Genomic DNA, 27,534 nt, shown 5'->3' with positions numbered 1-27,534 from the left:
TATTGTTAAGTTAACCGCCAGCTTACGGTTCTTAGTAATTGTCGAAGCTATGGTGAGGCGCCTAGCCTTTTCGGGACTAGCGGGTCTAGATGCCGCATGGAATGCCTGAGCGTGACTCACTTACCCGATCAGGCGAGTCCGTGCCTGTTCCTGGCGATGTGCAGCAGCTGGCTGCCCTAGTCTCACGTGACCTGCAAGCAAGACGAATGAAGCATCGCGCCTTCTGTTTGGCAACAACATTGGGCTGCAACACCTCGACATGGTCCATAGCATTGCTTGACTATGCATTCTCATTATTAATGAAAGCTGGCCTCCCTAACACCATGGAGACTCCAGTGGTACCCAGGTGTCGCAGCTCCGAGGTACCAAAAGCATTCTTCGAGCTCATCTTCCCTGATGTGTGTTTTTACAACCTTGACCAGTTCTTTGCGGGGTGATATATCCCAGTCTTTACATGCTACTTGTACTTTGTTTTGAGATACCAAACAGCTTTCGCCGGTGTGCTTTGGCTAGTGGGTGGCAGGTTCCATATCCATCAGACAGTCAGCAAGCAATCCTGGAGACACCTCTTTCGTTAAGCCGCCAGATCAGGTTTCTTCTTGGGTCCCTCATGGCCGCTACAAACCGGACTTTGGAATTTGGTTACTTTACATGTTTCCTATAACATGCTTATTTGGTAGTGATTCTTCGTCCCAAGATCGAGCTTATCCTTCATGCTGGAACCCCCACGATTGATAACTGTTATCGGATCCTTTCCTGCAAAGATCCACGTTCGAACATATACTGTGAAATTAATCAGAATACTAGGCGACCCAATGAAACTAATTTTCAAATGGAAGCATCTTATTATCAAAATCATCAACCCCCATATCAGAACCCCCCTTGTCCATCGGAACGCAGGATCGATATCTCCCCAGATACCGACCGTACTAACGATATAGGCTATATCGATTCATCTCCAAGAACCCGGCCACTTCATCATTCATTATCATATCCGCCAGCGTCTGGAAGGTCGTTGCACGGCCATGAGTTCCAAGTAGCGCGGGCTCGAGGCCGTCTACAAACTCAGCCGAGTCCGTCGTGAGTGAAGCATGCCGCAGGAGCTTGTTGATGATCATTTCTCATGATTGACTATACATAGTACCAGCGGAATTATATTAAGCTCACCTGAGCTTCCCAGCACTCCATCAAACACTACAACATCAACATCATCGACGACAACGTTGAGCTCTTTTCCATTGCCATATAGATCTCAAACAGCCACTCATTACCGCTCGCCTTCTTCTGAGTACACCTCGAGTACATTGCCACTGACATCCCAGGATCTTCGAGCTTACCATTCGTCCCCAACCCCAGCTCTGCCGGGAAGGTTCTCAAGTCCTGACGACTTTCGTCCTTTGGCTAGTGCTGCCGGTCTTCCTAACTCCTATAGGTTAGAATCAAGTCCAAATATTGGCCCCTTCTCGTCCCCCAATTGGCAAACCAGGGATTTGAAATGGCCTCAGTCACGATCACAGAGTAGCAGAAAATACGTCCCAAAGGGCCGGAAATATGATTCACACATTAGCCAGCGCCGCGTGGCTCCACGGAATGGATTCCTTCATCCTGCGAAGAAGTACTCCCTCCCAGGACCTAATCAAATCATTGAAAGGAAGGTTTCAAATACCGGGAAGAAGAGGATCGATGAACCAGTAACGCAGTGCAATAATGCTATGAGCCCGACTGAGATGCCTCGCTTGGTCAACCATGCACTACCAGCAAGCCTTGACGACGGCGAAGAAGACAAGGCTTCATCCATCGAGGAGACTCCTACCAGTGTGTCTCGCTATGTCTCTCCCAAGGATGAAGAGGACTCCTCCGTCCAATCAATCCGGAACTCCCAATACTGGACACAATTAAAGCACGACCCTATATTCTCCGACCTCTCAACGGGAAACGAAACTATATCCATTACAGATTTGAAACAACGACGAGATCAGATATTGCAAAACCATGCACCACCACCACCACCTCGTCAAGCCATCATGAAGGAGCAAGGCACTCAAACCGATCCGGAGGAAAAAAGCTTACCATTCTCGCGGCCCAAAACAACTACTCCTCCCAACCAAGCAAGAGATTCATCAAACCAAGAACAACAACGCGAACAATACAAACCCAATTTCAGACCCAAGAGCGTTCCCCACTCCCGCAAAAGATCACAAGCAAAGGAGAGAAACCATCATACTCGAACCTCTTCCCTAACGGACACCGACAGTCCACGCATTCACACACAACTACTGAACGGAGGAAGAAGTGGTTTTAAGAGATCTAGGAGTGCTGCAGAGGAGGATCATGAGGAAGGTGATTATCCGCATAGACGTAAAGTTGGAGCAGGGGTTGGTCAGGGGGTTTCTTACAGGTATCTTCCATCTTGATCTTGATGGAAGCTTGATCCTAATTCGCTTCCTGCAGTCGAAGACATTAGATCATCGCATTATTGGAAGTTTCGAGAGTGCATGGGATGGACATTTTTTGCATTTCGACCTTTTTTTCTCTAGGTGGTGTGAGGAGCGTTGGCGTAGGAAGACGTTACATAGGACAGGCGAAGTGTTACAGGTTGCATTGTGATCATATATTCTTTGTTTGTTTTGCATTTATTTCGCGTTTGCTTTCAATATATCGATTTATGCTCAATATATGGCATTTTTATAGATCTCAAAGGTGAGATCATTATCTATTTAGCAGCCCTCTCTTTTGAGCGGCTTCCGAATCGGATTCTTCTTCTCCTTCGTCTTCTTCATCGTCGTCATCATCTTCATCGTCGTCATCATCTTCAGCAGAGTCGGTCTCTTCGTCTGAATCAGTCTCGTATTCCGTAGAACCTGACTCTTCTTCAGATGTCTCCTCTTCTTCTTCTTCCTCCTCCTCCTCCTCCTCCTCGTCTAACCAGTCATTCAAACTCTTATTACCCATGCTACTACCAGCTGGAGCTCCGACTCGTCCCTTTCTTGCAGCTCCACTCCCTGCTGTAGTCGTCTCATGCTCTTGTAGCGCTTTATCGAGACGTTGTCCGGCCGTCAACGCCGGCGAATTTCGGCTTGTCGCAGATTCGATAGCTACGCCGTCCTCGCGGAGGGATCTGTCAGGTTCTTGTCCAGCCGGGACCCAATCCGGTAGTGGCTCGTAGCCATTCAAACCTAAARGCCCAGATTCGGGCCCCACGACAAGCGTCGACGTACCGACAACAAGGTCTCGCCGTGTCTCGGACGGACTCGGTGCATGTGGGACTGATTTCGGGGCTAAAAGTAGCAAACTTGCCATCTGTGTGTTTTTGGGGTCGGATAAAAGTCCTCTGTACATGCGTGCGCGATCTCGGAGATCATATGACGTGTCGTACCTCGTGAGAAGAAGGATGTATCTCCATAGCAGTGTTATACGGTCATCGCCTGACGGTTCGCCTTGCTGCTCCGTTTCGATTGCATTTTGGGCCGTCTCATACCCATTTTGAGTCTCGCCTGTACCCCATGCACTGTTTTGGCTATCAGTCCGGACCTCATCATTCTTCTCCGGCTGAGACGAATGTTCAGGAGGTGGGTTTTGAAGTAGATGATGAAGATAGACTTTGGCAGCTAGTAACACAATCTGCTGCTTAACTTCTTCAGTCTCATCTGCGAAACCCTTGGCAAGAATGCGCAGCACATCCGGAGCAATGCTATTTTCTAAATCTGCAGCAGCATATTCTCCCACAAGCCAGATGATCGAAGCTCTGGCTCCTGGATTCGAGGTCGTTTCAAGGTAGCCCGCCAGGCGGACTATGGTCGATTTGTGAGCACCCGGGTTCTGCTGAATGAGATGCCGAATGATAGTCAGAGACTCTGAAACAACGTTGTCATCGATGCTGGATATTCTGGATAGAAGCAACCGTAAGCAATAGCTTGAGGTCTTGGAATCAGTCTGTGCACAGCGACCAATGGCGCGCACACTTTCTCGGACTAGGTCTGGATCTGTTCCTTGTGAGAATTGTTCGAGCTCGCTAAGTATGATACCCCTATAATGCATTCCCAGGTGAGGGAAAAGTATCGTAAGCACCTCAAGCTTGAGTCTCCATATATGGGGTGGATCGACGGCGCGAACGAGGAAATGAGATGCATATTTAACGAACAACTTCGGTACTTGGAAAGTCACAGCAACGATGTTGTATAGAGCGACATATTGAATATCCTGTGGACATCGAACAAGCGCGACTAGTGGGCCAATCGCACTTTCAAGGTATTCCTGTGTGCCGAGATAGAGATAACAGCGAACGATGCTCACTATAATAGCGGACGTCCGGCTTTGTAGTAAGGGCTTACATGCGCGCAAAAAGAGCTCAAGATCAGGATCAAGGACTGGGACTTCTTCTTCCGTATCACCATTGGTCGCTTCATGAGATCCCTCGTGATCGTCATCGTCATAGAAACCGTTGGCTTCATTCTTCTTCGCCTTCTGCGTCTTGCGCGGGAAACATTTTCTGGCGTAAATCGTCAAAAGACGCAGTGTGGATAATTGACTCCATTCATCCATATCAACTAGTTTCCTCACCAGACTCCGATAATGTTTGTGTATCAAATCCAGTCGATCAGGACACACATCCAGAAAAGCCGAGACAGCAGGTCCAACCACAAAGTATTGATTATCACCAAGCAAAGTAAAAAGGCATTCACTAAGTTGCGGTATCGTATTCGGATCAAGCCGATAACATTTCGGAATAGCCAGTGCTGCAGCTCTTCGGACGTGCGGGCTCATGTCTCCGACTCCACGCTTGATCGCCAGAGAAACAATCTGGCTAATAACAGGGACCCTGATTCCGGACATGGTCCGTAATGCCATAACCCGGACCTGCGGGTTTGTGTCTGTAAGTGACTTTTGGATCGCATTGATCGATAGCAGGGCGAGGTCTGGCTCGGCTTCGGCATGGTGTAGGAGGTAGATGTAGACAAGCTTTTTGACCTCAGTATTGGAACTGGCAGCGTTCTTGACGACGGCGGAGAAATATTGTAGGCACGTATCGGACTGGTACATCAACTGCATGACAAGAAGTTAGCAAGGAAGACCGCCGTCGGAGTGTCCAACTTCATACCGAAATGACTTTGCGCAGTCCGTCCAGAATTTCTCGATCATTGCGGCTGTCCAATAACTTTTTGATTTGTGCCGAAGAAGGGACTCGCGATGTTTCTGTCGAGCGAAGACTGCGACTAGTACCAGCAGATTGTGCTGCTTCGAGCGTGAGGTCACGAGCTATCACGATGAAATGTCAGAATCAGCGTTTGAGAAAACAGACTGTAATCAGGACGTACCAGCCTCTAGCATGGAGGATATCCTAGATATCGTCTCCATGATTACCAGAGGAGCTCTAAGGTCACTGCGACCTAACCTCTAAGTGGTGTATATCCGGGGAGAATCAAGCTTGGAGTTGGAGGAGTGAATGTTTGGCGGGGAGATTCTAGCGTCATCGTTTCGGCCTCAGGCAGCTGCCGGCACCCGCCAATCTTCAACAGCACCACGACAACAGAAGAATATATGAATATGTCAACTTGATTATGCGAAAATAATGCAAAGCTACAGTCCGCTAAGTAGAGCTTTAGAAACAGCTTTGTGGTCATCAAATCCTATCTCATGATCGACGCACAAGTTCTATCTATTGCCTCCGTTGCAGATTTTGTCAACCATATATTGTACCAAACCAACAGTTTCACTACTGTGGTGGTGTGCTCAACTCGCGAAAGGTTTCTCGAGCAATTGATTGCCAGTGTACAGTCACAGCTTCAAGAAGATGAGCATCAACAAGTCCCCGAAAACGAGCCATCGACACTCCTCGAAGTTGACCAACCTTCCCTGCTCACGCTTCCGACGTCTGCGCAAGCCTTACTATCAAACACAATCGGCAGCATTGCTAGTTCTCAAAGAGTCAAACTAGCATTCTGCCCATCACTTGCACATCTACGCGCATATCTATCAACTTTTCAGTTGCGTCCATCGCATGGTAACATCGATCCTAAAAAGCAAGATGACATACCCGAAAAATCGACCATGGCGATCCTGGACTCCCTTGCTGTTCACTATATGAGCACCCAATTCTCGGCGCAGGGGTTATCGCGGACACTGGCTTTGGCTATAGAAACTGTAGCACGGACTGACTCGACTATTCTGTTGTGTGAATGCAATGATGCAGTCAATCCAGGAGATCGAGACCATGGCCCGAGATTATGGGATTTACATATACCTCTTTTGAATGGCGGGACGATTCGATCTGATAATGAAAGAGCATCCTCATCCTGGTCTGGCAGGCATGTTCTTGTCCGACGAGTAGCTCAAAGATGGTTCAAGTTTGAGGAATAATCGATTTAAAAACCAGATGCATACAGAAACCTTATATTATTTCACAAAACCAAATATACAATACAGTGCCTCTGGGTATAACCGTAATAATCGTAAAAAGCCGACAGAACTCCAGTCTCGTAACTTCCCATAGGTCTAAATCATAGACACTTTTCCATCTCGGTGATATAAAGCTTTATGTGCGACTCCATCTTCAAATACTCGTCGTGTGCTCTGTGGATTTCGTTTTCGATGTTTTCTTTGAGATCCGCCATCTATCATAGTCAGTTGGCTGCAAGGATAATCTTCGAACATGATAATCTTACCTTCTTCTCTGTCTGTTCGATTCGTACCCTCTTGATTTCCATAGCCTTTTGCTTCTCGGCCCTCTCGTCTCTCAGCTGTCTCTGAGTATTGCGAAGCTCTTCCATTCGAGCTTGTGCAATTTCTTGTTTCTCCTGGCTATTTTTGCGGAGTGTGTCGATTCTTTCGTTCCATCTTGCCAGTTGCCGTTGCAACAATTTCTCCGTTTGTGCCACTTCACGTACGTTATTGCCTCGCTCAGAAATTGCGTCTTTGTTTCTTGCTGCTCTTGCGTCCTCTTCTTCCTCTTTTTGTAATTCGACAGAGATATCCTCGAGAACTTTAACGCAGGCTTGGACCTCATTTCCGACAACGTTGAATGTATCGGTAGATGTTTGAAGTGCCCTTAGACGCCTTTCCATCGTGTCCACTTGTGCTTTTTCGCGTGCTAAGCTCTCTGATAACTCGGTAAGAGAAGCTTGTAAACTTGCATAACTCTGTTGTACGTATGGTCGAAGCTTTTCGATCTCCCGACGCGTTCGGATCGCTTTCTCTACCTTTTCTTCAAGTGTGGCTTGTTTCTTAGCCTTGTCAGTCTTTACCCTTTCCAGTTCCTCTGCGATTTTTTCTTGATTCCGATTCAGCGCTAATAGCACGCCGATGAGCGCATCATTGCGCGCTGTCTTCTCCTTGACTTGAGCTTCGAGCGCCTTTTGGTTGGCGCGCATCTCATTTACTCGTTCTTCGATCTCTTGATTTTCTGCATAGAGGGTTTCGATACGCGCTTTGGTGCGCTCGGCTTTGTTGAAGTGCTCGTCGATTACTGCGGTTTGCGATTCTCGGAATCGGACAAAGTTGATCAAGTAAGAAAAAATCTTCACAAGTCGGTCATGGGTCGGTCGCGTAAGGTCGGAGAATGTAAAGTCGTTTACGCCACACTATGAATGTCAACTATATATCTCTGGTAAGCCGACTGTCGGTCAAACCTACCTCAATCATAAGTCGTCGGAGATTTAGAAAAAAACCCATCAGGTTGCGTGTCTCATTCGGCACGATGTCCGGATAGTCGCCACAAATGTCCTGAGCAGCCGCGCGCATAGCAGGATCAATCGTCTCTCTCGTCGTATTCATCAGCAGCTCGGCGAACCATTCTAGCACCATTTGGATCTGTTGCGGATTCGGTTTGAGAAGATCAGCGGCGGTAAAGGGGACCCCTATGTCGTTTATGCAACCAGCAATTTCCTTGTCTGGCTAATCTTATTGTCAGCGCGGTCACTGCAGAAGCTGCGATATTTTGGCATACCAGGCGCATCAGAGCATCGCTATCATCTTCCTTCTTGCGGCCTCGACCCTGTTGCTGTTGTTGTTGGCTGCCATAGAATTGCTGACTGGCTCTATGATTATACGCCATTTTGGAATATCCCTAACTTTGTAATGAAGTCGAATACGAGTCTGCCGGTCTGAATTGACGTTGAGTTGCAATTGTTGATGGCAGAAAGTTCATTCGTTGTTTTGTTTACTCCCGCAAGTTGCAACGCCGAAAAGAGCTTAGTGCGGGATTCTGACATGTATTGAGGGGTGGCCGGACAAACAGTGCAAACATTTGTATGACTCGCACGGGAACCCTTGCATTTTTTGGTCTTTGATAATGTCATAAGCCTTGTTGCATTCAAAATCTTCGATACTCAGACAAGAGCACACTTGCTAAAGATGGCCCCAGAATCTGCCCCATTTGAGTATGTTGCACCAGCTCGTGTGTCTCCTTATACTAACAAGGACTTAGCATCGTGTCGACGTACAATGACCTCCTCAAATCCGACCCCGACATTACCATGCCCATAGCGGCAATTGAAGCTTTAGTCCTTCTTCTAACACACTCGCCATCTTCCACAATTTCAGAGACACTTGATCTTCTAGCCAAACATACTGCTATACTGAAAAGTGCTATCGCGAACCCTATCGCCCTCTCCGCCGGTACGGATCTGTTTCAACGATATCTCATCACGACCCTACAACGGCCGGGCCAGTTAGGGCCCGCTGGAGATTTCAACGCTATCAGGGCACATTTACTATCAAACGGACGACTTTTCATCAAGCGAGCTAAAGAGAGTAGAAACAACGTTGCTGCATTTGGAAAAGGATTCGTCCGCGATGGAAGTACCATTTTGACAAACGGTGGCTCTAGGGTAGTGTCAGCTCTGCTGCAAAAAGCGGCAGATGAGAAGAATGGACCATCTGCCGTCAGATTCCGGGTTATCTATGTTCTACACGGTATCAACGACGCGGACAATCTTTCAGTCGAACCAGAGGGTTTAGAGACCGTCCGCGCACTCAGGGCGCGAGGCGTGCCTGTTGCTACGATACCCGAGTCTGCAGTCGCTTACTCACTTGGTAAGGTGGACACCGTGATTGTGGGTGCTGAAGGCGTCGTGGAGAATGGCGGTATTGTCTCCCGTATGGGAACTTATCAGATTGGATTGCTAGCAAAAGCTATGGGAAAGCCGTTCTATGTTGTCGCTGAGAGCCACAAGTTTGTTCGCCTATATCCTCTCGGACAGTACGATCTCCCGATTGAGCAGCATGTGATCAATTTCAAGACAGAAGAAGATGTGGCGGCAGAAGAAGCTAGCCGTTCTACCGCAGCATCCAAAGGGACAGTTTCAGAAGTCGCAGCGTCGTCAGAAGAAAAGGCCAAGCACATGGCTGCTCTCTTGAACGGTGCACCGGCAAATAAACCTGATGGCAACACCATGCGCCGTGATGCCGTAGATTACACGCCGCCGCATCTTATCACGGCGTTGATTACAGAAGGTGGTGTGCTTACGCCAAGTGCGGTCAGTGAAGAACTAATCAAGATCTGGTTCTGAGCGATCTCCTCACAAGTCATCTCGATACGAATATGCGCCAGCTCAAAATACGCGGGTTTCGACTGGGCGGGCCGGTCGATGTCGAATTGTTGGTATCCATTGATTAAAGCATTGCTGATGCTTTTCAATTGCATTTATCCTCCATTCGATGGTTTCGGCGAGTAATTGGTCACGCATATCGCCTACCACAATGAAGGCCTCATGGTTATCTTCATAAATAAACTCGGCGAGTATCCAAGCAGGACGTCCACCGCCCCTCCGTGATCTTGTCTTACCGTCCAAGTCGCGATTATAATCTACACGATTTCCGCGAAGTCCTAAAACACAACACACACTCTGGAAATTCCTACTGTGAAGTTCAGGGTCGATATGTACATAGCATAAATACCCAATACCAAATCTCGGGTTCGGGACATTACCCGCGCCTTCAAAGTGAGACATCTATTGCCCTTCATGTGTCGTCGCATAACGATCTGCATATGTTATTCAGAATCGTCAGCTTCAGGCATCTACATTTTAAACGCTCCCAAGTCTTATTTGAATAGATAAATTGCTCATAGTTGGTCATAATTGCTAACTAGGCTGTTGACTTGTTATCTCCTATCCCCGAGAGCTCGTATTCAGGATCTCTTCACATGCATAGGCACACGTATAAAGGCATGCCTCTAGAACGTTTTCACTCATCAGATCTACTTCGACAGCATATTCTCATCTGTTCCGGAACTCAAGATGTCAGAAAACCTCGCCGCCGTCCTCGAATCAGTCGGCACCGCCCTCAAACCCGTCACCTTACCCGTCCCCTCTCCAGGTGACAACGAACTCCTGATCCGCAACCATGCCATCGCCGCCAACCCCGCAGACTACAAAATCCGTGACTTCCCTAGCCATCTCGCCAACTTCCCTACCGTGCTGGGGAGCGATGTCTGTGGCATCGTATCCGCTATCGGGCCGAACGTCACAAAATTCAAAGTCGGCGATCGCGTCGCTGGTTTCGCGCTGGTGATTGCGAATGGGAAACGGGAGCATGGAGCATGGCAGACATACACGCTTTTACAGGAGAGTGCGACGTTGAGGATACCGGAGTTTGTCTCGTTCGAGGATGGAGCTACGTTTCCGATGGCGTTTGCGACTGTTGCTGTTGCGTACTTTGAGAGGCTTGGTATTGCGCGTCCTGTTTCTGTCAACCCTAGTGTTGATGCGGCTCAACAGTCTGGAATGTTGGTTTGGGGCGCGTCGTCATCTACGGGGACGGCGGCTGTGCAGTTAGCGAAGGAGCTTGGGTTCAAGGTCTTTGCAACTGCGAGCCCTAAAAATCATGAGTATGTAAAGTCTCTAGGTGCATATGCGGTGGTCGACTATCGTGATCCTGAGGCTGTCTCGAAACTAGCTCAACTCGCAAAGGAGGCTGGCACACCTCTGCGGCTCGGGTTTGATGCTATTAGTGAAGGGACCAGTCCTCTACTTTCTGCGAACGCGCTGCTCGCATCTGGTGGCCAAGGCAGTAAGCTATCGTTAACCGGACCGTGGCCTACAGACAACGAGAAGCCTGCCGGCGTCGATATTTCCATGACGATAGCTGCCTTCGCGTTTGTGCATCATGTTGAGATGGGAAGGTGGGTGTTTAATGAGTACCTGCCTAAAGCAATCGAAGAAAGGAAAATCGTCCCCGCGCCGAAGGTGCAGATCGTAGATGGTGGGATCGCAGCGGCGCAGGAGGCTTTGGACATTGTCAAGGCTGGTGTTAGTGCGACAAAGATCGTCATCAAGGTTGATTAACTCTTCTTTCTGTAAATCGTGTACGTACATTGTAAATGTATGCTATCAATATGTGACCTCTTATGAAAATCATGCCCTCTTCATCTCTAGCGGTGAAACATCCACGACGATAACGATAACGAATAACTGTCGATTCCCCGCATTTCTCAGCCGACAATCGGACATCCTTTGTACCTTTTTCGCCATCTTGCTCTCCAAATCTTCGATATGGTAAATCTGAACGCGATGATAGGGTGAGTTACATCCATGTCGATCCGCTGACATCCGTGCCTGACTCGTGAAGTGATGAACGAGAGTGGTTGGTTGGTCGATTAGAATGCTGAGATCCAGTGACCACTGACCAATCCAGCTTCATTTTTTAGACGAGCAGTTTAGCAGTCTTAATTTTTTGATTTTAATATTTTTTCTCCGTGGATATTGCACAAGCCTATGTGCATCGTACTTTAAACCGCAATACGATATATCAATACATCAAGTCAAACTAGACGCGAATTTATCTACCTCCAAGACCTAAACGGCTGCTTTCATCAGCTTCGCTGGCACCACTCATCCGAACCTAAAACTACAAACACCCTTGCAAGGCGGGACACGTATCACATCGTCTTCTGCACTCTATCATATCTCCAACCAAATTGAAGAAGAAGAAAAATAAAGCAAGAGACTATGGACGCAGAAACAGCAACGATATTCACATCCCACACATCCCACCGCTCCTCAAGCCTGCTAATCGGCGAATCGGGTTATACATACACGGGAGCAGAGAACGAGAATCGGTTTACTTTGGCGTCGTCGTCGGGACACGAGTCTTGGTCTTCACTCAAGAAGTTTTTGAGTCGGAGGCCGAGTCAGAAGTATCGTACGCTAGAAAGGAGGGAGCCGAGGAGGTTGAGGAAGAAGTCTCTTACTGCTGTTGCTGCTTCTTAGCATGGAATGCATAGGGCTATACTAGACCTATCGGTTCGGTGCATCACGCTAAATAAGTTACGATGTGTCTGGATTTGTGGGTTGCATTTTCTGGATGAGGTGGTCATATTCGCTGGCGGATACCATCCAGGTCACATCCATGCGATAACATGGCGTTAAGGTTCATATTTACGGCGATACTTATCTGTTTCATTCTAAAGTACACAATGATACGCAAATTACTAGCAGCGAATTAGTATATTATATTCCGTCTAGTCCTCAAACCAAACACGTGGAAGCCAATGTAGCCAGCCATTCTATCAGACTCCTTTTCGGTAGCTTGTCATTGCTCAATCAAACGTAGCAGAATCATCAAAGCCAAGAAACGGTTTACTATCTGCCGCTATTATCGCCGATGTAGGTCTTTTCCGTCGACCCGGTTGGTCTGTTGGGGGCGTTGTGTTTACAAAAGATGTGGCTGCACCTGGGGGTGGAGGTGGCGCGATAGAGAATAGAGCCTGCTCTTCATCTCTGGCGGATTCTAGGTTGGATGCTGTCGTGGGCGCTGGACGTCGTCGGGAGCTGCTGATGCTTATGGTTTGGCCGGGTTTCAAGCTATAATCTTTGGGGGTCGTAGTCGCGGCATTATCCTCGGATTGCGATGAAGACGATATTGAATTGTTTCCCTGCCATGACGACTGTGTCGGTTTCTGCTGTTCCGTTGAATTTGCATCCCTTATACCCAATATTTTCTTCGCTTCCTGCAACGCAACGCCAAAATCGAACGCATCACTCCGTTCCTCAAACCCAATGCCCAACAACGCCTTCCTCCCTTCTCCGACAACACGCAGGACAAAAAACCGCGACGAATCAGTCACATAGTCCACCGAATTTGTATCCGTCAGCGGCGCAGCAGCAAATAGAGTCCCATTCTGCTGATCCTCCAACAAGATATCGGCGCTGACTTTATCGTGAATGGCAGTCTCCAAAATTCGCAGTCGAGCGGAAAAGATCTGACGGGTTTGTCCCGTTTGAGGATTTGGGACTGTCCATTCGGCGGCGGAGTAGCCCTTCATTGAGGTCAAAGGAGGAACTGAGTAGACGTGGACGAGCGGAGTGACGAAGAGGACTCGTTGGAGGGCATCCGCGGGGAGCGGCTCCCCTGTTGCGGGGTTGATGGCGGACATGATGTATGCGCTTTGGAAGTAGGTCGGCTGGTGATCAGATGATATTGTATGACAGGTTCATCGTATTAAACATTAATGTGTACAGGGTATAGTTCTCATTGCTGTGGCTAGTAGATGAGGATAGGTGGGAGGCGGCGGGCCCAGGGGTGATTATTTTCGGCGGGGTTAAAGTCGGCATGCAAAAGTCAACCACCAAAGCAGCTGCCTATCCACACCGATAGTCCTCTCTTATCAGCCGGGATCGTCTCAGGCTGCTGGGGTTTCACTGCCTGTTCATTATTACCATTTAAGTACGACATGGAAACGCAGGAACCGGGTCACAGCCGTGGGCACCCCGAGCAGACTACTGCAGGTCGGCTGGAATGTCTCAGCTGGTCCGCAACGGTGAAACATCTCTTAGTACGAAAGTCGAGCAAAATGCTGCACTCCGCTGTTCCACGTATGCTACCAGGGTGTTTCACTGGCACTGCACTGCACTATTATCAGCATTGAGTTTGAAGCATGCATGAATTTCCCGCTGAAGTACTGACTGGAAGCCGGAGCCTCGACTGTCTGTAAAATACATAGAAGCCTGCAGTGAGAACATAGTTAGAATGTCTCAGACCGCAAATGATATATGTCTCTGATTGAATGACTTTCTGCCAATGGTACTAGTTACTACTTAATAGCCATACGACCGGGCAATTCCACAATTGCGCTCGGCTGCGGGAAGATCTCAATCTCGTCAAAAAATGCAGTTCATCGAATTCTTGAATCTGGATCATAATGATGGGTCACAAAAAAACAACACGAAAAACAAAGGTAAAGATAATACGGGGCTGGTGATTGGCTCGCCCGACATGCTTAATTATGCTTCAGCCTTTACGGAGTAATGCTTGATTTTTGAAAAGTCCACCTTCGTGGGCCCTCGTGACCTACCACATAGTATATCAATTCGCAAACTCTATCAATGCCAAAATGAAGACAATTCCTCTTCCAGTAAGTCCCTAGCATCGACACTGTACCTATCCAGTGACGTATGTCTCAGTGTTCTAAATTAAAAAAGATCATCGTAAGCGGCTGTGCTAGCGATCTTCTACGTCTATCGTAATTACAGCTGCCATACAGGTTACAGAATGCATACAGGATGCATACAGGACGCAGCATCATACAGAAAAGCTGCGGCGCACGGAGAATAACGTTTTTCCATACGTCAAATACGCACGTCGAACACAGGGGCGGGCGTTGCCTTTTCGACTTCAAGAATAAGATCTGGACTGTTCCATGGGACAGGTCACAACGCTGTAATAACTTACGGCTAGTCTTTTTAGCGTTGTTTAGCGTGTGCTTAGTGCGCCGGGTAATTGCCACGCAGTCCAGCCCAACGCTGTGTCTCTTGTCTTATTGTAGACTTTCTTCGGGCGAGAGGAGTCATTTGTGCCTTTTACTTTCTCTCCACATTCTTCCTCATTTTTCGGTCAACACAGTCTGCTTTGACCGAACTATTGTCTTTTTCGATACTAAAACCGAAAGACGACATACAACACACTCATGTATCTACTTCGCCCTTCTGTCATTGACCGCGATCTGGGCGCCTGTCGCTTTATCTGACCGTCCCAGTACCGCCTATTGCAAGGTTCAGCCACGATACACAGGTCCATTCGAGTCCTGTGATCTGTACCTTTGATCAACTATATCATAGACCGACGTCCTACATCTACAAACTGGCAACGATCACCTCCAGTGATTCTTAGGCTGCGGCCATGGCAATATGGCCCTTTGGTCGCAAGGGCAAGCGGCCCAGGAGTCAGATGAAGGCCTCCGACGCCGCCGACCGAAGATTATCTTTCGAAGACGGGACCGACAAGTCTGCCGCCGCTGAACATGCGCTCGTGGGTAGGAAACCGTCGCGGAAGCGATCGAAACGTGAGAAACATCGAAGCGCTCCTTCCTTGCGTCATCAGTCTTCCCCTCGTGCTGCTGCGGGTGAGCCCGTTGGCCCGACATCAACTTTTGCCTATAACCTAGACGACAATCACACATCGCTTTCGAGTATCGGTCAGGACAATTTTGCTGTTTCCCGTGCCACGCCGACGCTACAAAAGAGGGAATCTGCGGGCAAGGGCAATACTTTGAAAAAGAGACTGAGCAAGCGTTCTGCGCGCGAACTGCAACGCGAACGAGAAATCAAAGCCCTGAGTTCGTCGCCTCCTTCAGGCAATCCCCGACTCGCTAATGCCTGGGGCTATCACGCGTCGGATGTTCGTCGTGGACCCAGCGTTCTTAGTCGTTATGGCGACCACCAGACATCCAACCAGAGTCTGCCGATGGGCTCTCAGTCATCCTCATCTGACGTCTCCGATCTATATACCTACAAAGTCAATGCTTTCGCTGTTTTGGCTCCCCGACCTATTATTCGCTACTCGGAAAATCACAACAAACACCTTCCTCCGCGAAGCACCAATCCCTCCTCGAACTCGATGCGCAAGGAAATCAACCTGGGTGACGAAGAGGACTGGAAATCACAGAAGAGAGTCGCCGAGCTTGCTGATGATTTAGACGCTGCTGCTTTGAGAGAATTACTAGAGCGAGACCGCCGACGGAGAGAGAAGAAGCGGCTGGAGGATCAAGAAAGAAGACAGCGCCGGTTACAGCGCAGACTCGAACGCGAACAACATGAGTCTGACCACGCAGCCAACAAAGTTGAAGACATTAAAGTCGGAGAAATAGATATCGATGATTTGCGCGGCCGAGATAAGACGCCTTCTCCCGCCACGTCATCTCGACGAATTCGTCCAGAAAGTACAATTGACGAAGAACAAACACAACAAACAGAAGAGAGCATCTTTTCGCCGGAGCCGAGCTCATGGCTACGCGAACCTTCTAATAACAGTCAGCAACGAGAAAAGCGCTTTTCTGATATATCAGCACATGTTATCGGCAACATCGACGATCGGTCAGTTCGTGCCGGCAAACAGGGTCATGATGTGAATGCAATGTCGGAAGAAGACATTTCCAGACATCGATCACCGCTGTTCCAGGCTGTTGCTAACACCAGCTCAGCGCGTATGAGTAGTATCGCTCAAGAATCAATTTCAGACCTTTCGCGAACGGAGAACTCTGAAAAACGTCTTTCAGACAGCAGCAGTAGACGTATGTTGTCTTGGGTGGCATTTTTCAGGAGGAACAGCTTGCGAAGGAGAAGGTCGAAAGAAATTGATGCGCCTCCTTCGGAGTTTTCCAACACATCTCGAGATTCATTTATGAAGGCGCAGCAAGGCGCCGGTCCCTCCATGCCAATTCCCATACCGGAGCGAAATTTTCGACGTGCTGGCACTTTCCGATCTCAGTCGAAGTTTGTTGAACATATTGATAATTATCCCATCTCCCCGCCTGACTCCCGCATGCAGTCTCCACTGCCGGTGCCCCTTGAAACGGTTCATGATATGCCAGTGGATGATTTGAATTCTGTCGAACCTAGTCCTCGTCAGTCGTTCACCGAAGGTGACGACTATAACTTCGGAAATGAGGAGCCCAGCCGCCCAATGTCATGGGACGAGAAGAGCGGGGTACTCTCGCAGTCTTTGGCGTCAATCGATTCGGAAGGATCATGGATGTCGGGCAGTTATCTACGGCGGGKTTCGCAAAAGAACCCCAACTTTACATCATGGCGCAATAGCGGTGGAATGAATAAGCTCGATAAGTACGACGAGACCGAAGAAAATGAAGACGACGTCGCCAATGACGAGTATCTCAATCGCCTAGCCGAGGAATCTCCAGAGCAAATGTCTAATTCCGTCGCTGGTATGCGTCGACCGAGCAGCACAGCTATCGGGCTGGATATCGCCGAAGCTGAGAGCGAAGACAGCAGACGATCATCCAACGACGGCATGGAAACCTGGCACCAAGGACTTGAGCGGAGACCAACAGTGGTACGTCGCGAGTCTGGCCGTGTCCGTGCAATGTCGAAAGAAGTGATTTTCGGTGATGTCGCCATGTTGGATACTGCATCAGTGGATGAGGAAACAAGCCCTATCAGTCCCGTTAGCCAAGAGGCGGAGATCAACCGTGCGACAAGCGTTGACTACGGTCGTGAGCACAAGCATGCTCGCCAAATCAGTGCTGGAAGTGCTAAATTGCTTGATATCCCGCCCCGCGCGTCTCTGGACTCGAGAGAGTAATTTTTTGCTATTGATATAGGTTTAGTTGTCGGATACGTCGAACGAGAGAAACATCGAGTCGGAAGGTCGCATTACGCTCTTTACAACTTTTATACCATGGAAACAAAATCGAAAAAAAGTCGAAAATTGAAAAAGTGATTTGATGCGCCGACGGAAAAAAAGTGAAAACATCTCAGCAAAGGAACCAAAAAATTTGAAATCTCAAGAAAAGTCAAGCAAAAAAATGTGAAAACAACACAAAAGCATCAACCACGGCCACATCTATTTTATACCAACAAATATTTCAATTGAAAACCAACCAACTCGACTCGACAACTCGAATTTTTCTCTCAGCGACGTACCGACCAACCGACAAGCGACTGGCAGACGTGAATGACCATGTACTTTGAATGATGTTTTATCTAGTTTCGTTGAAAGTTGTTGTATCAGATACCCCATGTATTCCCCAATTTTATTCTTTTACCTAGGTGTGCTACCTGTTGTCTAGTCAGTAGAGACAGTTTCCTCAACGTGTAATTTAAATTGTAAGTGTTTGTATAATTGTTTGTATACTACGTATATAAATCATCATCTTCTTCAAGGGTTAATGGATTAATGGATCCCCCAATGAGGCTAGCGTGGCAGAAGTCTAGATTGGCCAAGATTGATAAGCAGCGCTGAGTCAGGCGAGCACGCCATCTCCTCACCGCCTTCCGTTGCTCAGACTGTCAAAACTCTCCAGCTTGTCGTCAGGGCTTAGCAGCATCCAGACTGCCGCTGACCTGTACGCCATTGATCATTGATCGTTAGTTCGCATACCAAAGTGTAAGGAATCTGCCTGAGATTGGTAATGTGTACTGATGTCCATGCGTGGTTCTAGTTGCATCTAGCCGTAGTCACGCCAGCCCGACAGTCAATTGACGCAGACCAGAAACAATGAGGTAGGATATCTGAATTAATCATCATCATCTACACAATTCCATTCCCTTATTACTTCTTCAGTAAGTTCCTCAAGAAGTATCGCGGCACTTCGAAGCTGCAAACAGTAATCATCCTATTGGCAAGGAGTGTTGCAGATTTTATCCGCCTCGGAGAGTCGGAGGTCGCCCTGACTAATAGGACGTCACATCACGGCAATATTCGCCCCTCTCTGGCCCTACATCATATATAACCTCCGCCCCTCTCTCAATTCTTTCTCTCTACATTACCCACAGAACATCCACTTACCAAGAACACCATCCAGTCTGGCATCCTTCTTCACGACTGCTCGCATCGCCTCTTCAGCTTCTGCTCGTCGCACATTTACATCAACGTCTTTGACCAGATTCCACTCGTCGCCAGTCACAATGGGTGTCAAGCAGCTCGCCAAGTACGTCTCCATTTGAAGTCAATGAATGAAAACGAAATTTGTCACTAATATCTTCACAGTAAGAACGAATTCGACGCCGCCATCAACGGCACCGACAAACTCGTCGTCGTCGACGCCTTCGCCGAATGGTGCGGCCCCTGCAAAGCCATTGCCCCCAAAGTCCACTCTTGGAGCGAAGAATACACCGATGTCGACTTTGTCAAGTTTGACGTCGACGAGAGCCCCGACGTCGCGCAGGAACTCGGTATCCGCGCCATGCCTACTTTCCTGTTCTTCAAGAACGGACAGAAGATCACTGAGGTTGTGGGTGTGAACCCGCCTGCTTTGGAGGCTGCTATCAAGAACAACAAATAAGCTGCCTACAATTCGGGGTTGTGTTTTTAATCCTCTGACTAATGAGAGATTTGTATTGTTTGTATGTTACAGCTACCACGTCCAGTGGTTTGTTCTGATCTGAAATGAAATAATTGCATTGAAATAATTGCATCGTAAAACTTTCCTATCGTACTTGTAATTTAGTCTTCATGACTATTCCTCCGCGTAGCCTTCTCCCCAATCCCCGTCTTGGTCTCGACATGGTCTTCATGCTGACTCAAATGCACATTCCGCACAAACAAACTTGCCACAACCCCGACACCAGCCACGCAGGTATACAATATCCAAATGTTGCGTATACTCCACGACCACGCGTCCCTGACCGCACGTCTCTGCACGGGGTCTGAAATCACACTATCCAGCAGAAACACGCTGGCCGACGCGCTTTCGCCGGCAAATAGTTCTGTCTGATTTGCGGATAGTCCCGCTGCTCTCAGGATCGGTTTTTGCAAATTCATGCTATTCTGGAATATGACTCCACCTAGTACAATACTCACTGCTGTCGCCATATTGCGTATGAATCCTAGCGTGGCAGTTGCGCTGGCTGTGTCGGCCTGACTGACATTGACCTGTAGCGCGATGATGGGCGAGGAGAACAGACATCCGGTCCCCAGACCGGTCACGATTTGATACAGGATGATCTTGACGAGAGACGTATCCGTCTTGAGATCAATGTACAATCCCGTACCAACCGCGCAAAGCACAGCGCCGAAGATGATGATTTCCAGAAACCGGCCGGTTTGATGCATCATAATACCCGTAAATGCGCTCGTGATCGATTCCGTCAACACGATAGGCAGCACCAAAATACCGGACTTCAAGGGGGAGGCATCCTTGGCCGATTGAAAGTACAGTGGCAAGTAATACTCGCCGCCGAGGTAGACCATACCCTGACAGAAAGTCACCACGAAACAGGCAATATTCGACTTTTCGCGGAATATGTTCATAGGCATAAGTGGGTATTTAGCGAGTCGTTTCTCGCAGTAGATGAATACGAGAGACATTAAGCACCCAAAAACGATTAGACAGATAACCTGCGGCGAGTTCCAGGCGAATGCATCACCGCCAAAGTTCAGCCCCAACAACAGCATGAGCGTTAGTGCAAGGATTGATAAACTGCCAAACCAATCCACAGCCTTGATCCCGTCCCAGAACGGTGTGCGCGGATTATGCACATCCAGAAAGAAAAATAACAACACAAACGCCGTGCCGCTGACGGGCAAATTGATCCAGTACACCCAGCGCCAGGAAATGGTTTCCGTGAACGCGCCGCCCATCAACGGTCCCACGGCGCCCGCAATGGCCCAGATACATTCCAGTATGCCAAAGTAGAGACTTCGATGTCGGACGCTGAACAGATCTGAGACGGTGATGGTGACCATCTGCATTAGCCCGGCGCCCGCGATACCCTGGATTGAGCGTCCGACGATCATCATGGTCATATCCACGGACTCGGCGCAAATGATTGACGAGCCCAGAAACACGGCTGTGGCGGTAAGCAACATGAGTTTTCGGCCCCAGATATCGGATAGATTGGCCCATATGTTTGCCGCGGCGGCGTTGGCGAGGAGGTAGGCGCCCCCGATCCAGACGTAGCCTGCTGCAGAGTGTAGGTCTGCGACAACCGTGGGGATGATCGTGGCTACGATGGTTTGGTCTAGGGCTGCAACGAAGAGGGCTAGACCCAGGGCGAGGAGAGTAGCCGCGATTTGGAGGCGGGCTTTGGGTGTTGTGTCGGTTTCGGGGTCGTTATTGTCGTCTGAGGGTGCGGGTTGGTATGCTTCTTGTGTGGTGGTTGCTGCTGCTGCGGCGGCGGCGCCGGAGACAGTAGAGGTTAGATGGGCGAGTTGGATGTCGTCCATTGTTATGTTTGGTGTGTCGAGTCTGTTGGAGGCTGTCTTTTGTAGCTGACTTGGTGGTGATGATTCATCCATGGTGATGGTGGTGTCTCGCTTTGCGGATGACTCATTTTGAGGTGATTCGGATGAGGCCATCTTGAGTCCTCAACCTCTTTTTTGAGAGCAGTTTAAGCCCTTTTCTAGAGTTTCGTTCTTATTCTGGAATAAACTTCCAGCAAGATCTCGTAAGATTGAGTTTTGGCTACTCACAAGCCACACTGCGCACTTTTATCTGACCGTGGGCAAAATACCTTTAGAAATGAAGCACACTAATCCAAGCATACCATATAAACACTCAATCGTCAAATTGAACAAGACATAGAGAGGAACATTTGGAAGATAAGAAGGAAGTCTAGAAAGTCTAGATCCACTCGCTTATAAAAAAAGTTGCGGTCGACAATTTTCATCTCCACTTTTGGCACGCCGAACTCCGACTTGCTTAATAACAATGCGGAGTCGAGCGCTAAATCGTGCTTAAAGTCGGGGGTCAAAAGAGGGATAGCTTCGTGCTGATATACAAAATGAGTCATAATATCAGACTTGTCATATTGATTTGGATATGATAACAGCCTGTGGGTGGCGTGAGGGATCGATCATATTAGGGTTTGTAGTTGCACGTGTCCTGAATCAGAGACACAATAGCTCATTTTAGAAAGGAATCAAAAGTGACAATTGACTCTATCGCCATCTGAATGAAATGTCACTATCAGAAGATTAGATCACATCATAACAGAGGCCAATAGAACCTTGTATAGATCCATTCCGCTCTCGTCGGAATGTCCTGGGTATTCCGACGCTACGGACTCACGGAGTAGTCACTAGATTCTAGGCTAGTGGATGTATAAAGCGTCGACATTTTTTGCATATGACTCTTTCCACCAAAGCAGCGGTCAAAAAATCCATTCTTTCCAGTTTGAAAACGGTACGAATCAAAGCAAATAGAAGGGGGTAAAAATGGCACGACAACTCCCTCCCGGCTACAGTCTGCATGAAGGCTMCCCCCCCGCCGAGACGTATTGCAATCTACGCAAAAACGCAGGATTATCAGTTCGCAGTCTTGAGCAAGCCCAAGCCGTGTCGAGCGGAAGCTGGCATGGCTATATGATTAGTTACACTCCTCCTCCAACAACATCAACCGACCAACAAAACGAAAATGCATCAGAAAAACAGACCGAAATCGTCGCTATGGGTCGCATAATCGGTGACGGAGGCTGGTACTTTGTCATCGCCGACATGGCTGTTTCCCCATCCCATCAGCGAAAGGGGCTAGGAGATTACGTACTCAAAGCGCTTATAGAGAAAATCAGATCGTCGCCTGTGGTGGCGGGTGTACTGAAGTCGGGCGGTCCAAAGCCCTATGTGAATCTGCTCGCTGATGAGCCGGGGAGGAAGTTGTATGAGAGAAATGGGTTTGTGTATACGGCGCCACATTCGTTGGGAATGATGTTGAAGTGGGACTGATCGGAGTTGCTATTCATAGAACATGTTTATTGCCTTTCTATTGTAAATACATGGCTATGCGCCTAGATATACCCAACCGACTCTTGCAATCCGATTACAACTTGGCGCGCACCTTGCCCAACTTCTCTACTTCAGCGAATTGGTAGTAGAAATCCAGACTCTGAGGATTAGCCAGTGTACCTGATGGTTTGATCCGTTTTCCAGATATGATGTGTTTGACTGGAAGTTCGACTTTTTTACCGGTGATAGTCGCCTGCGCATGTTAGCAACTGATTACGTTGTAAGACAAGGAGGGAACGTACCGGAATTCCAGGCGTCTCAAAGATATACTTGGGCACATGTCGCGGACTAAGCGATTTACGAATTGCGTCTCGAATTCGCTGCACCAGAGCCTCGGTGAAAATTCGGTTTGGTTGCATCTGGACGAAGAGGAAGACCGATTCGTCGAGGTCTTGTGGTCGTCGCTGTCCCACGCAGACGGACTCCAGAATATCAGACGTAAATTGTGTCTCGAGGACATTGTATATCTCTGCGGAGCCAAAGCGAATTCCGGATGGGTTGAGGACACCGTCTGACCGGCCGGAGAATATGACTTGTTTGGTGACGGGGTGAATGGTGATGAAATCTCCGTGTGTCCAAACATCTGTTACAAAGATTAGCGACCCGATTAACAAGATTGAGGTGCAACTTACTGTTGAATCTGGCATAATATGCGTTAAAGTACTTCTTCGGCCCATCCTCACCCCAAAAAGTCACAGGAGTACTGGGGAATGCAGCCGTAGCAACCAATTCACCAGACTCACCGTCGGGTAGAGCTTTGCCATCGACACCTTCCAAGCCTTCATCCACTTGACCATAAACTGCAATGGGAACGCCCAATCCACCGCCCTGGCATCCTCCTACATACAACGGGCTAATAGGGTTATCCATAGCAAAACAAGCTGCAATGTCAGTTCCTCCAGAAATATTTCCGAGATGTACGTGAGCTGGGAACCCTTCGTCGTAGAACCACTCAAATAGTGAATCAGCTAGAACCATACCGGTACTCGAAACGATATATAGGTTGCTCAAGTCGGCGATTTTGCGTGGCTGGATATTTTGTTTGCGCAGTTCTTGGAGATAGCGAGGCGAGATGCCAAAGTGTGTTACCCTATTGAAATGTCAGTAAGCTTTGTCGGAGAGTTCACTGGAATGTGTTCACCTTTGCTCTCCAGCAAGACGGACGAGAAATCCGGCATCTGGGGCGAAAGGACTTCCATCATATAAGACGATCTTCGATCCCGTGAGTAGAGAAGCCACTGAAGTCAGATACATGATCCATCCGGTTGTTGTATATTGCAGCATTACGCTATTCGCGTTCATGTCTCGATGCAGTATTGCCTCTTTGACTATGTTGATCAACACCCCTCCGGTCGAGTGAACAATACATTTGGGTTGACCAGTAGTGCCGGAGGAGTACACAATCAAGAACGGGTCACGGAACCCTACACGAACAAACTCCAAGTTGTCGGAAGGTGCTTTAGACAGGAAATTTTCCAAGGCCTGGGTACGTGGCACAGCGTTGATGTCTCTGGGCTGACCTCGTAATCTGGGTATTGAAATAGCTCCCTTGAATTCCGATGTCCCACGAATCCCATTTACGACCTCGGTCATTTTGCCACGCAGATCCACTATCTCGCCCTTGTAGACGGCTGCATCGTCCATGAAGACTAGAATTGGTTTAATCTGCGTCAAACGATCTAATATACCTTTTGTGCCCGTATCTGACGAAGTAGTCGATACCAAAGCTCCCAGAGCAGTCGTCGCAAGAAAAATGAGCAAACAATTGATGCTATTACCAGTCACAACGGCAACTCGATCCCCACGTTTGACTCCCGCGGCTTTGAGTGCCTGTGTATAAAGTCCAACTTGTCGTCTGAGTTCACCCCATGTATAATCTTTAGCTGGTTGGAGGTTGCTCTCGACAGCCTCGTGCACGGCAATCTTGGAATCCTCCTTTCCGACTATGGAGCGCACGCCAGCCTTAGCATCTGCGTAGCTTGGTGTGCTGAACAAGACATTCTCCGCAAAGTTTATCCGTACACCTGGGAACCAGTCTGGATTATTTTGAATGGGCGTTGATTCATCAATAATACTTGTATACTGTCCTTCGTGAATCAGAGGAAGTTCTTCCCAGATGTTGCTCCAGAATTCAGAGCGATTCTGAATCGACCATTGATAGAGAGCATCGTAGTTCTAAAAAACCATTAGTTCTGTCAGCGATCGCATTGGCGGGGCGGCCATACAGCAAATTTGACACCCTTGGACTTTTCGAGCTTGGATTTGAAGATTCCCATTCGAGTTGATTGGGGGCTGGGATGCTCCCAGAGCTTGCGGGGTGTATCTACTAGAGCGGCCATTCTTGTTGCACTCACACTGTGTGACACAACTTCGGGAAATGAAGTCAAGAAATCCTGAAAAGCTCCAGTCAAGGTCACAATGATATGGATGCGTTGTTCGGATAGTTCGTTCTCGGCCCTCGGTGTATCGCGGTTAAACTGGGTAATCCCGCCCTTGCGGGGAGACCCCCCTCTTGGCCCCCACAGATCCGCGATAAGCACAGGTACTGGTACAACGGAAACACTCCGCGCAACCTATTAAAAACTCACGATTGTATGGGATGTTGTCACAGAGTCGAATAATCCATGATTTTACTGGAAGATCAGCCAGAGGAAAGAGAAAAGACTTTCTGTTGTTACTCTGGAAGTGCAAAGTACTGTATGAACCTGCGTATGGCTTGCGAGCAGCTGTTGTTGAAGATAAAGAGGACCCGGGAGAAGAAACATTGTAAAAGGTTATTTGTTTTTCTTAGCTTGGGACAGAATGAGCTCATTGTATGATATGATTCTTTTATGAGGACCAGTTTTATAGTTTTAGTTGATAATATCTTATATGTTGCTTGTGTGCCTGGGCAATCTTTAACATGACTGTAGGAATATGGAGAGGATTGATGTACATGGCCAGTCATTAGACCTTTTTGATACAATGTGTACAATTATGCCAAAGGAGCGGCTTACAATTACGTTGCTACTGAGCGCTGCCAGTGATGGGGGCCTGTCGCAACTACATTACTCGAATAGTTATAGCTCGATCTAAACTAAACTATGTTTTTAGTGTATGAGGAGCTTAAACTTTAGGGATCCATGACGATCGCTGGGAGCCCTTCCCCAGGCCATAAATCTTCTCTTATACCTAGGTATGTATATAATCAGATTTATTAGCAGCGTGCCAGCATTGGCTCCATATGACTGTATCATACTCATATCAATATTAAGGACCCTATGCGATCTCACAAGATGTAAGTTCAGATGACGAGTATCAGAGCTGTGATCCTCATAGATCTTCTCCGTTGATATCACCGTTTATCTACCCCACAGAATCAAATCCACAAGGGCTGGGGTCCAAAATCTTCCAGAATCCGAGACGTTGACGTTCTTAATCTCAGCGGATAGTTTGAAAGGATTTATGGTTACATCAAAGGAACTATCATTCCGAGAAAAGAGGTTGAATCTGCCAATCCGGGGCCAGATGAATCTGATATTTGCGGGCAAGGGCTCCTTTATCCTCGAAAACTTGATATAGCATCATAGCAGGGGCGGACTTCTCAATTTGATGGGTCTCATTGACGAAGCAAAGACACCAGGATCAACATATGGCATGGAAGGGTACGTAACAAAATGTGAGCTGACTTGTGACGAAGCAAACTGCAAAGATCCATAACGAAGACATTAACCTATGATGTTGCGCGACTTGATCGTAAAGTCTCATCCTTGAAAAGTCTAGGAAAGGATCACCATCAGGATCATGGATGGGGCACTCAAATGCCTCATTGCTGACACTTCTCTGCTTTCTCAAACGTCATATCAACGAATTTGGCTGTTCAATAATGCCAGATTTGATCACAGAGTCATCTATATAAACCCACCATCATGTCCTCTGTCCTCGGTCTTTCTTCTCTATTGTCAGGCATTTATATGATCAATCAAACAACCAAATCATCAGTCCAATTCATTCAAAATCATTCTCCAGTCATAAGAACTCAACCAAACCATCAAAATGCAGTTCACTTTTGTCGCTCTTACTCTCTTCGTCTCTGGAGCCTTTGCTGCTACTGCTTCCACTGAGGAATACCAATCTGACCTTAGTACTCTTGAGGATTCTGGTTGTCAGACCGTCAGTAAGTACTCAACCGTACCCACGTATGTGACTTCGAAGTAGAGAGATACTGACTAGACTGGAAAGAATGTGTGGCTTCTCTTGCTGCTGACACTGCTGCTTGCGGTGCTGCCGCTGCTGAGGTCGGTCTTGGTATGTTGATTCCCTGGGATCAGAAAATATCCAACAATTGCTAACATGGAGACTTTCAAAAAAAAGACCCCTTGGCTGATCTTGCATGCTTCGGCTCCGTTGGTGCTTCTTATGCCAACGACGTCTGCGCCGGTTGCTTCTAGGCGAAAATGCCCGAGGCTCCTACCGTTCCTTGGTCGAGAATAGCTGGACAATGATAAAAGAGGATGTTGCCGAGAGGTTTCAGGAAGTCGTTGGGTAAATTTCTTAGCAGTTTTCTAGAGTTCGATTTTCGTAAAGACACTGCACATACAGTACGAACATGAAGTCTTTTCGACTGGGCGACACAAATTCATGTAATCATATCTATTTATCTTCTATCAATGCCATAATCTACATGATCAAATATACATACAAACAAATTTGATCAGAACTGTCTATATTTCCCATCAACTGCGGTCTTTGAGGCTAAGAATATCAGGCTATGATCCCCACAATTTCTATATAGCTATGCGTAGTGTGTAGAGGGAGGGCAGTGTAGGTCTTGACATTATTCGTGGAAATCGTCAACTAACAACAACGCACTAGAAACGG

At 47.9% G+C, this 27,534-nt stretch overlaps 11 protein-coding genes across 11 annotated transcripts; 6 read left to right on the top strand and 5 right to left on the bottom strand.

Moving 5' to 3' along the window:
- Positions 1 to 2,709: 2,709 nt before the first annotated feature.
- On the bottom strand, positions 2,710 to 5,355 carry BHQ10_005819 (uncharacterized protein; the record flags this gene model as incomplete). Its single annotated transcript, XM_040878336.1, has 3 exons — positions 2,710 to 5,043; positions 5,099 to 5,256; positions 5,316 to 5,355. 3 exons carry the CDS (start codon positions 5,353 to 5,355, stop codon positions 2,710 to 2,712), a joined length of 2,532 nt encoding a protein of 843 aa, XP_040734323.1.
- Positions 5,356 to 6,497: 1,142 nt separating this feature from the next.
- Positions 6,498 to 8,050, bottom strand: BHQ10_005818 (uncharacterized protein; the record flags this gene model as incomplete). The annotated part of the gene is made up of 4 exons (XM_040878335.1): positions 6,498 to 6,611; positions 6,663 to 7,577; positions 7,630 to 7,890; positions 7,943 to 8,050. The coding sequence occupies 4 exons, from the start codon at positions 8,048 to 8,050 to the stop codon at positions 6,498 to 6,500; spliced, it is 1,398 nt and encodes a 465-aa protein (XP_040734322.1).
- A 299-nt stretch (positions 8,051 to 8,349) lies between these two features.
- Positions 8,350 to 9,506, top strand: BHQ10_005817 (uncharacterized protein; the record flags this gene model as incomplete). Its single annotated transcript, XM_040878334.1, has 2 exons — positions 8,350 to 8,375; positions 8,423 to 9,506. The coding sequence occupies 2 exons, from the start codon at positions 8,350 to 8,352 to the stop codon at positions 9,504 to 9,506; spliced, it is 1,110 nt and encodes a 369-aa protein (XP_040734321.1).
- A 729-nt stretch (positions 9,507 to 10,235) lies between these two features.
- On the top strand, positions 10,236 to 11,282 carry BHQ10_005816 (uncharacterized protein; the record flags this gene model as incomplete). The annotated part of the gene is made up of 1 exon (XM_040878333.1): positions 10,236 to 11,282. One exon carries the CDS (start codon positions 10,236 to 10,238, stop codon positions 11,280 to 11,282), a length of 1,047 nt encoding a protein of 348 aa, XP_040734320.1.
- A 1,253-nt stretch (positions 11,283 to 12,535) lies between these two features.
- On the bottom strand, positions 12,536 to 13,372 carry BHQ10_005815 (uncharacterized protein; the record flags this gene model as incomplete). The annotated part of the gene is made up of 1 exon (XM_040878332.1): positions 12,536 to 13,372. One exon carries the CDS (start codon positions 13,370 to 13,372, stop codon positions 12,536 to 12,538), a length of 837 nt encoding a protein of 278 aa, XP_040734319.1.
- Positions 13,373 to 15,114: 1,742 nt separating this feature from the next.
- Positions 15,115 to 17,532, top strand: BHQ10_005814 (uncharacterized protein; the record flags this gene model as incomplete). Its single annotated transcript, XM_040878331.1, has 1 exon — positions 15,115 to 17,532. The coding sequence occupies one exon, from the start codon at positions 15,115 to 15,117 to the stop codon at positions 17,530 to 17,532; it is 2,418 nt and encodes an 805-aa protein (XP_040734318.1).
- Positions 17,533 to 18,857: 1,325 nt separating this feature from the next.
- On the top strand, positions 18,858 to 19,234 carry BHQ10_005813 (uncharacterized protein; the record flags this gene model as incomplete). Its single annotated transcript, XM_040878330.1, has 2 exons — positions 18,858 to 18,880; positions 18,940 to 19,234. The coding sequence occupies 2 exons, from the start codon at positions 18,858 to 18,860 to the stop codon at positions 19,232 to 19,234; spliced, it is 318 nt and encodes a 105-aa protein (XP_040734317.1).
- Positions 19,235 to 19,395: 161 nt separating this feature from the next.
- On the bottom strand, positions 19,396 to 21,249 carry BHQ10_005812 (uncharacterized protein; the record flags this gene model as incomplete). The annotated part of the gene is made up of 1 exon (XM_040878329.1): positions 19,396 to 21,249. One exon carries the CDS (start codon positions 21,247 to 21,249, stop codon positions 19,396 to 19,398), a length of 1,854 nt encoding a protein of 617 aa, XP_040734316.1.
- An 858-nt stretch (positions 21,250 to 22,107) lies between these two features.
- BHQ10_005811 (uncharacterized protein) lies at positions 22,108 to 22,614 on the top strand (the record flags this gene model as incomplete). The annotated part of the gene is made up of 1 exon (XM_040878328.1): positions 22,108 to 22,614. The coding sequence occupies one exon, from the start codon at positions 22,108 to 22,110 to the stop codon at positions 22,612 to 22,614; it is 507 nt and encodes a 168-aa protein (XP_040734315.1).
- Positions 22,615 to 22,708: 94 nt separating this feature from the next.
- On the bottom strand, positions 22,709 to 25,013 carry BHQ10_005810 (uncharacterized protein; the record flags this gene model as incomplete). Its single annotated transcript, XM_040878327.1, has 5 exons — positions 22,709 to 22,867; positions 22,917 to 23,257; positions 23,307 to 23,764; positions 23,816 to 24,849; positions 24,900 to 25,013. 5 exons carry the CDS (start codon positions 25,011 to 25,013, stop codon positions 22,709 to 22,711), a joined length of 2,106 nt encoding a protein of 701 aa, XP_040734314.1.
- Positions 25,014 to 26,709: 1,696 nt separating this feature from the next.
- BHQ10_005809 (uncharacterized protein) lies at positions 26,710 to 27,104 on the top strand (the record flags this gene model as incomplete). Its single annotated transcript, XM_040878325.1, has 3 exons — positions 26,710 to 26,830; positions 26,896 to 26,961; positions 27,028 to 27,104. The coding sequence occupies 3 exons, from the start codon at positions 26,710 to 26,712 to the stop codon at positions 27,102 to 27,104; spliced, it is 264 nt and encodes an 87-aa protein (XP_040734313.1).
- Positions 27,105 to 27,534: the final 430 nt, after the last annotated feature.

Source organism: Talaromyces amestolkiae (assembly GCF_001896365.1).
Source record: "Talaromyces amestolkiae strain CIB chromosome Unknown scaffold10.1, whole genome shotgun sequence".
NCBI classification, from domain to species: domain Eukaryota; kingdom Fungi; phylum Ascomycota; class Eurotiomycetes; order Eurotiales; family Trichocomaceae; genus Talaromyces; species Talaromyces amestolkiae.
Note: the sequence above shows the minus strand (reverse complement) of the source record. Positions and strands in the feature narration are given on the sequence as shown.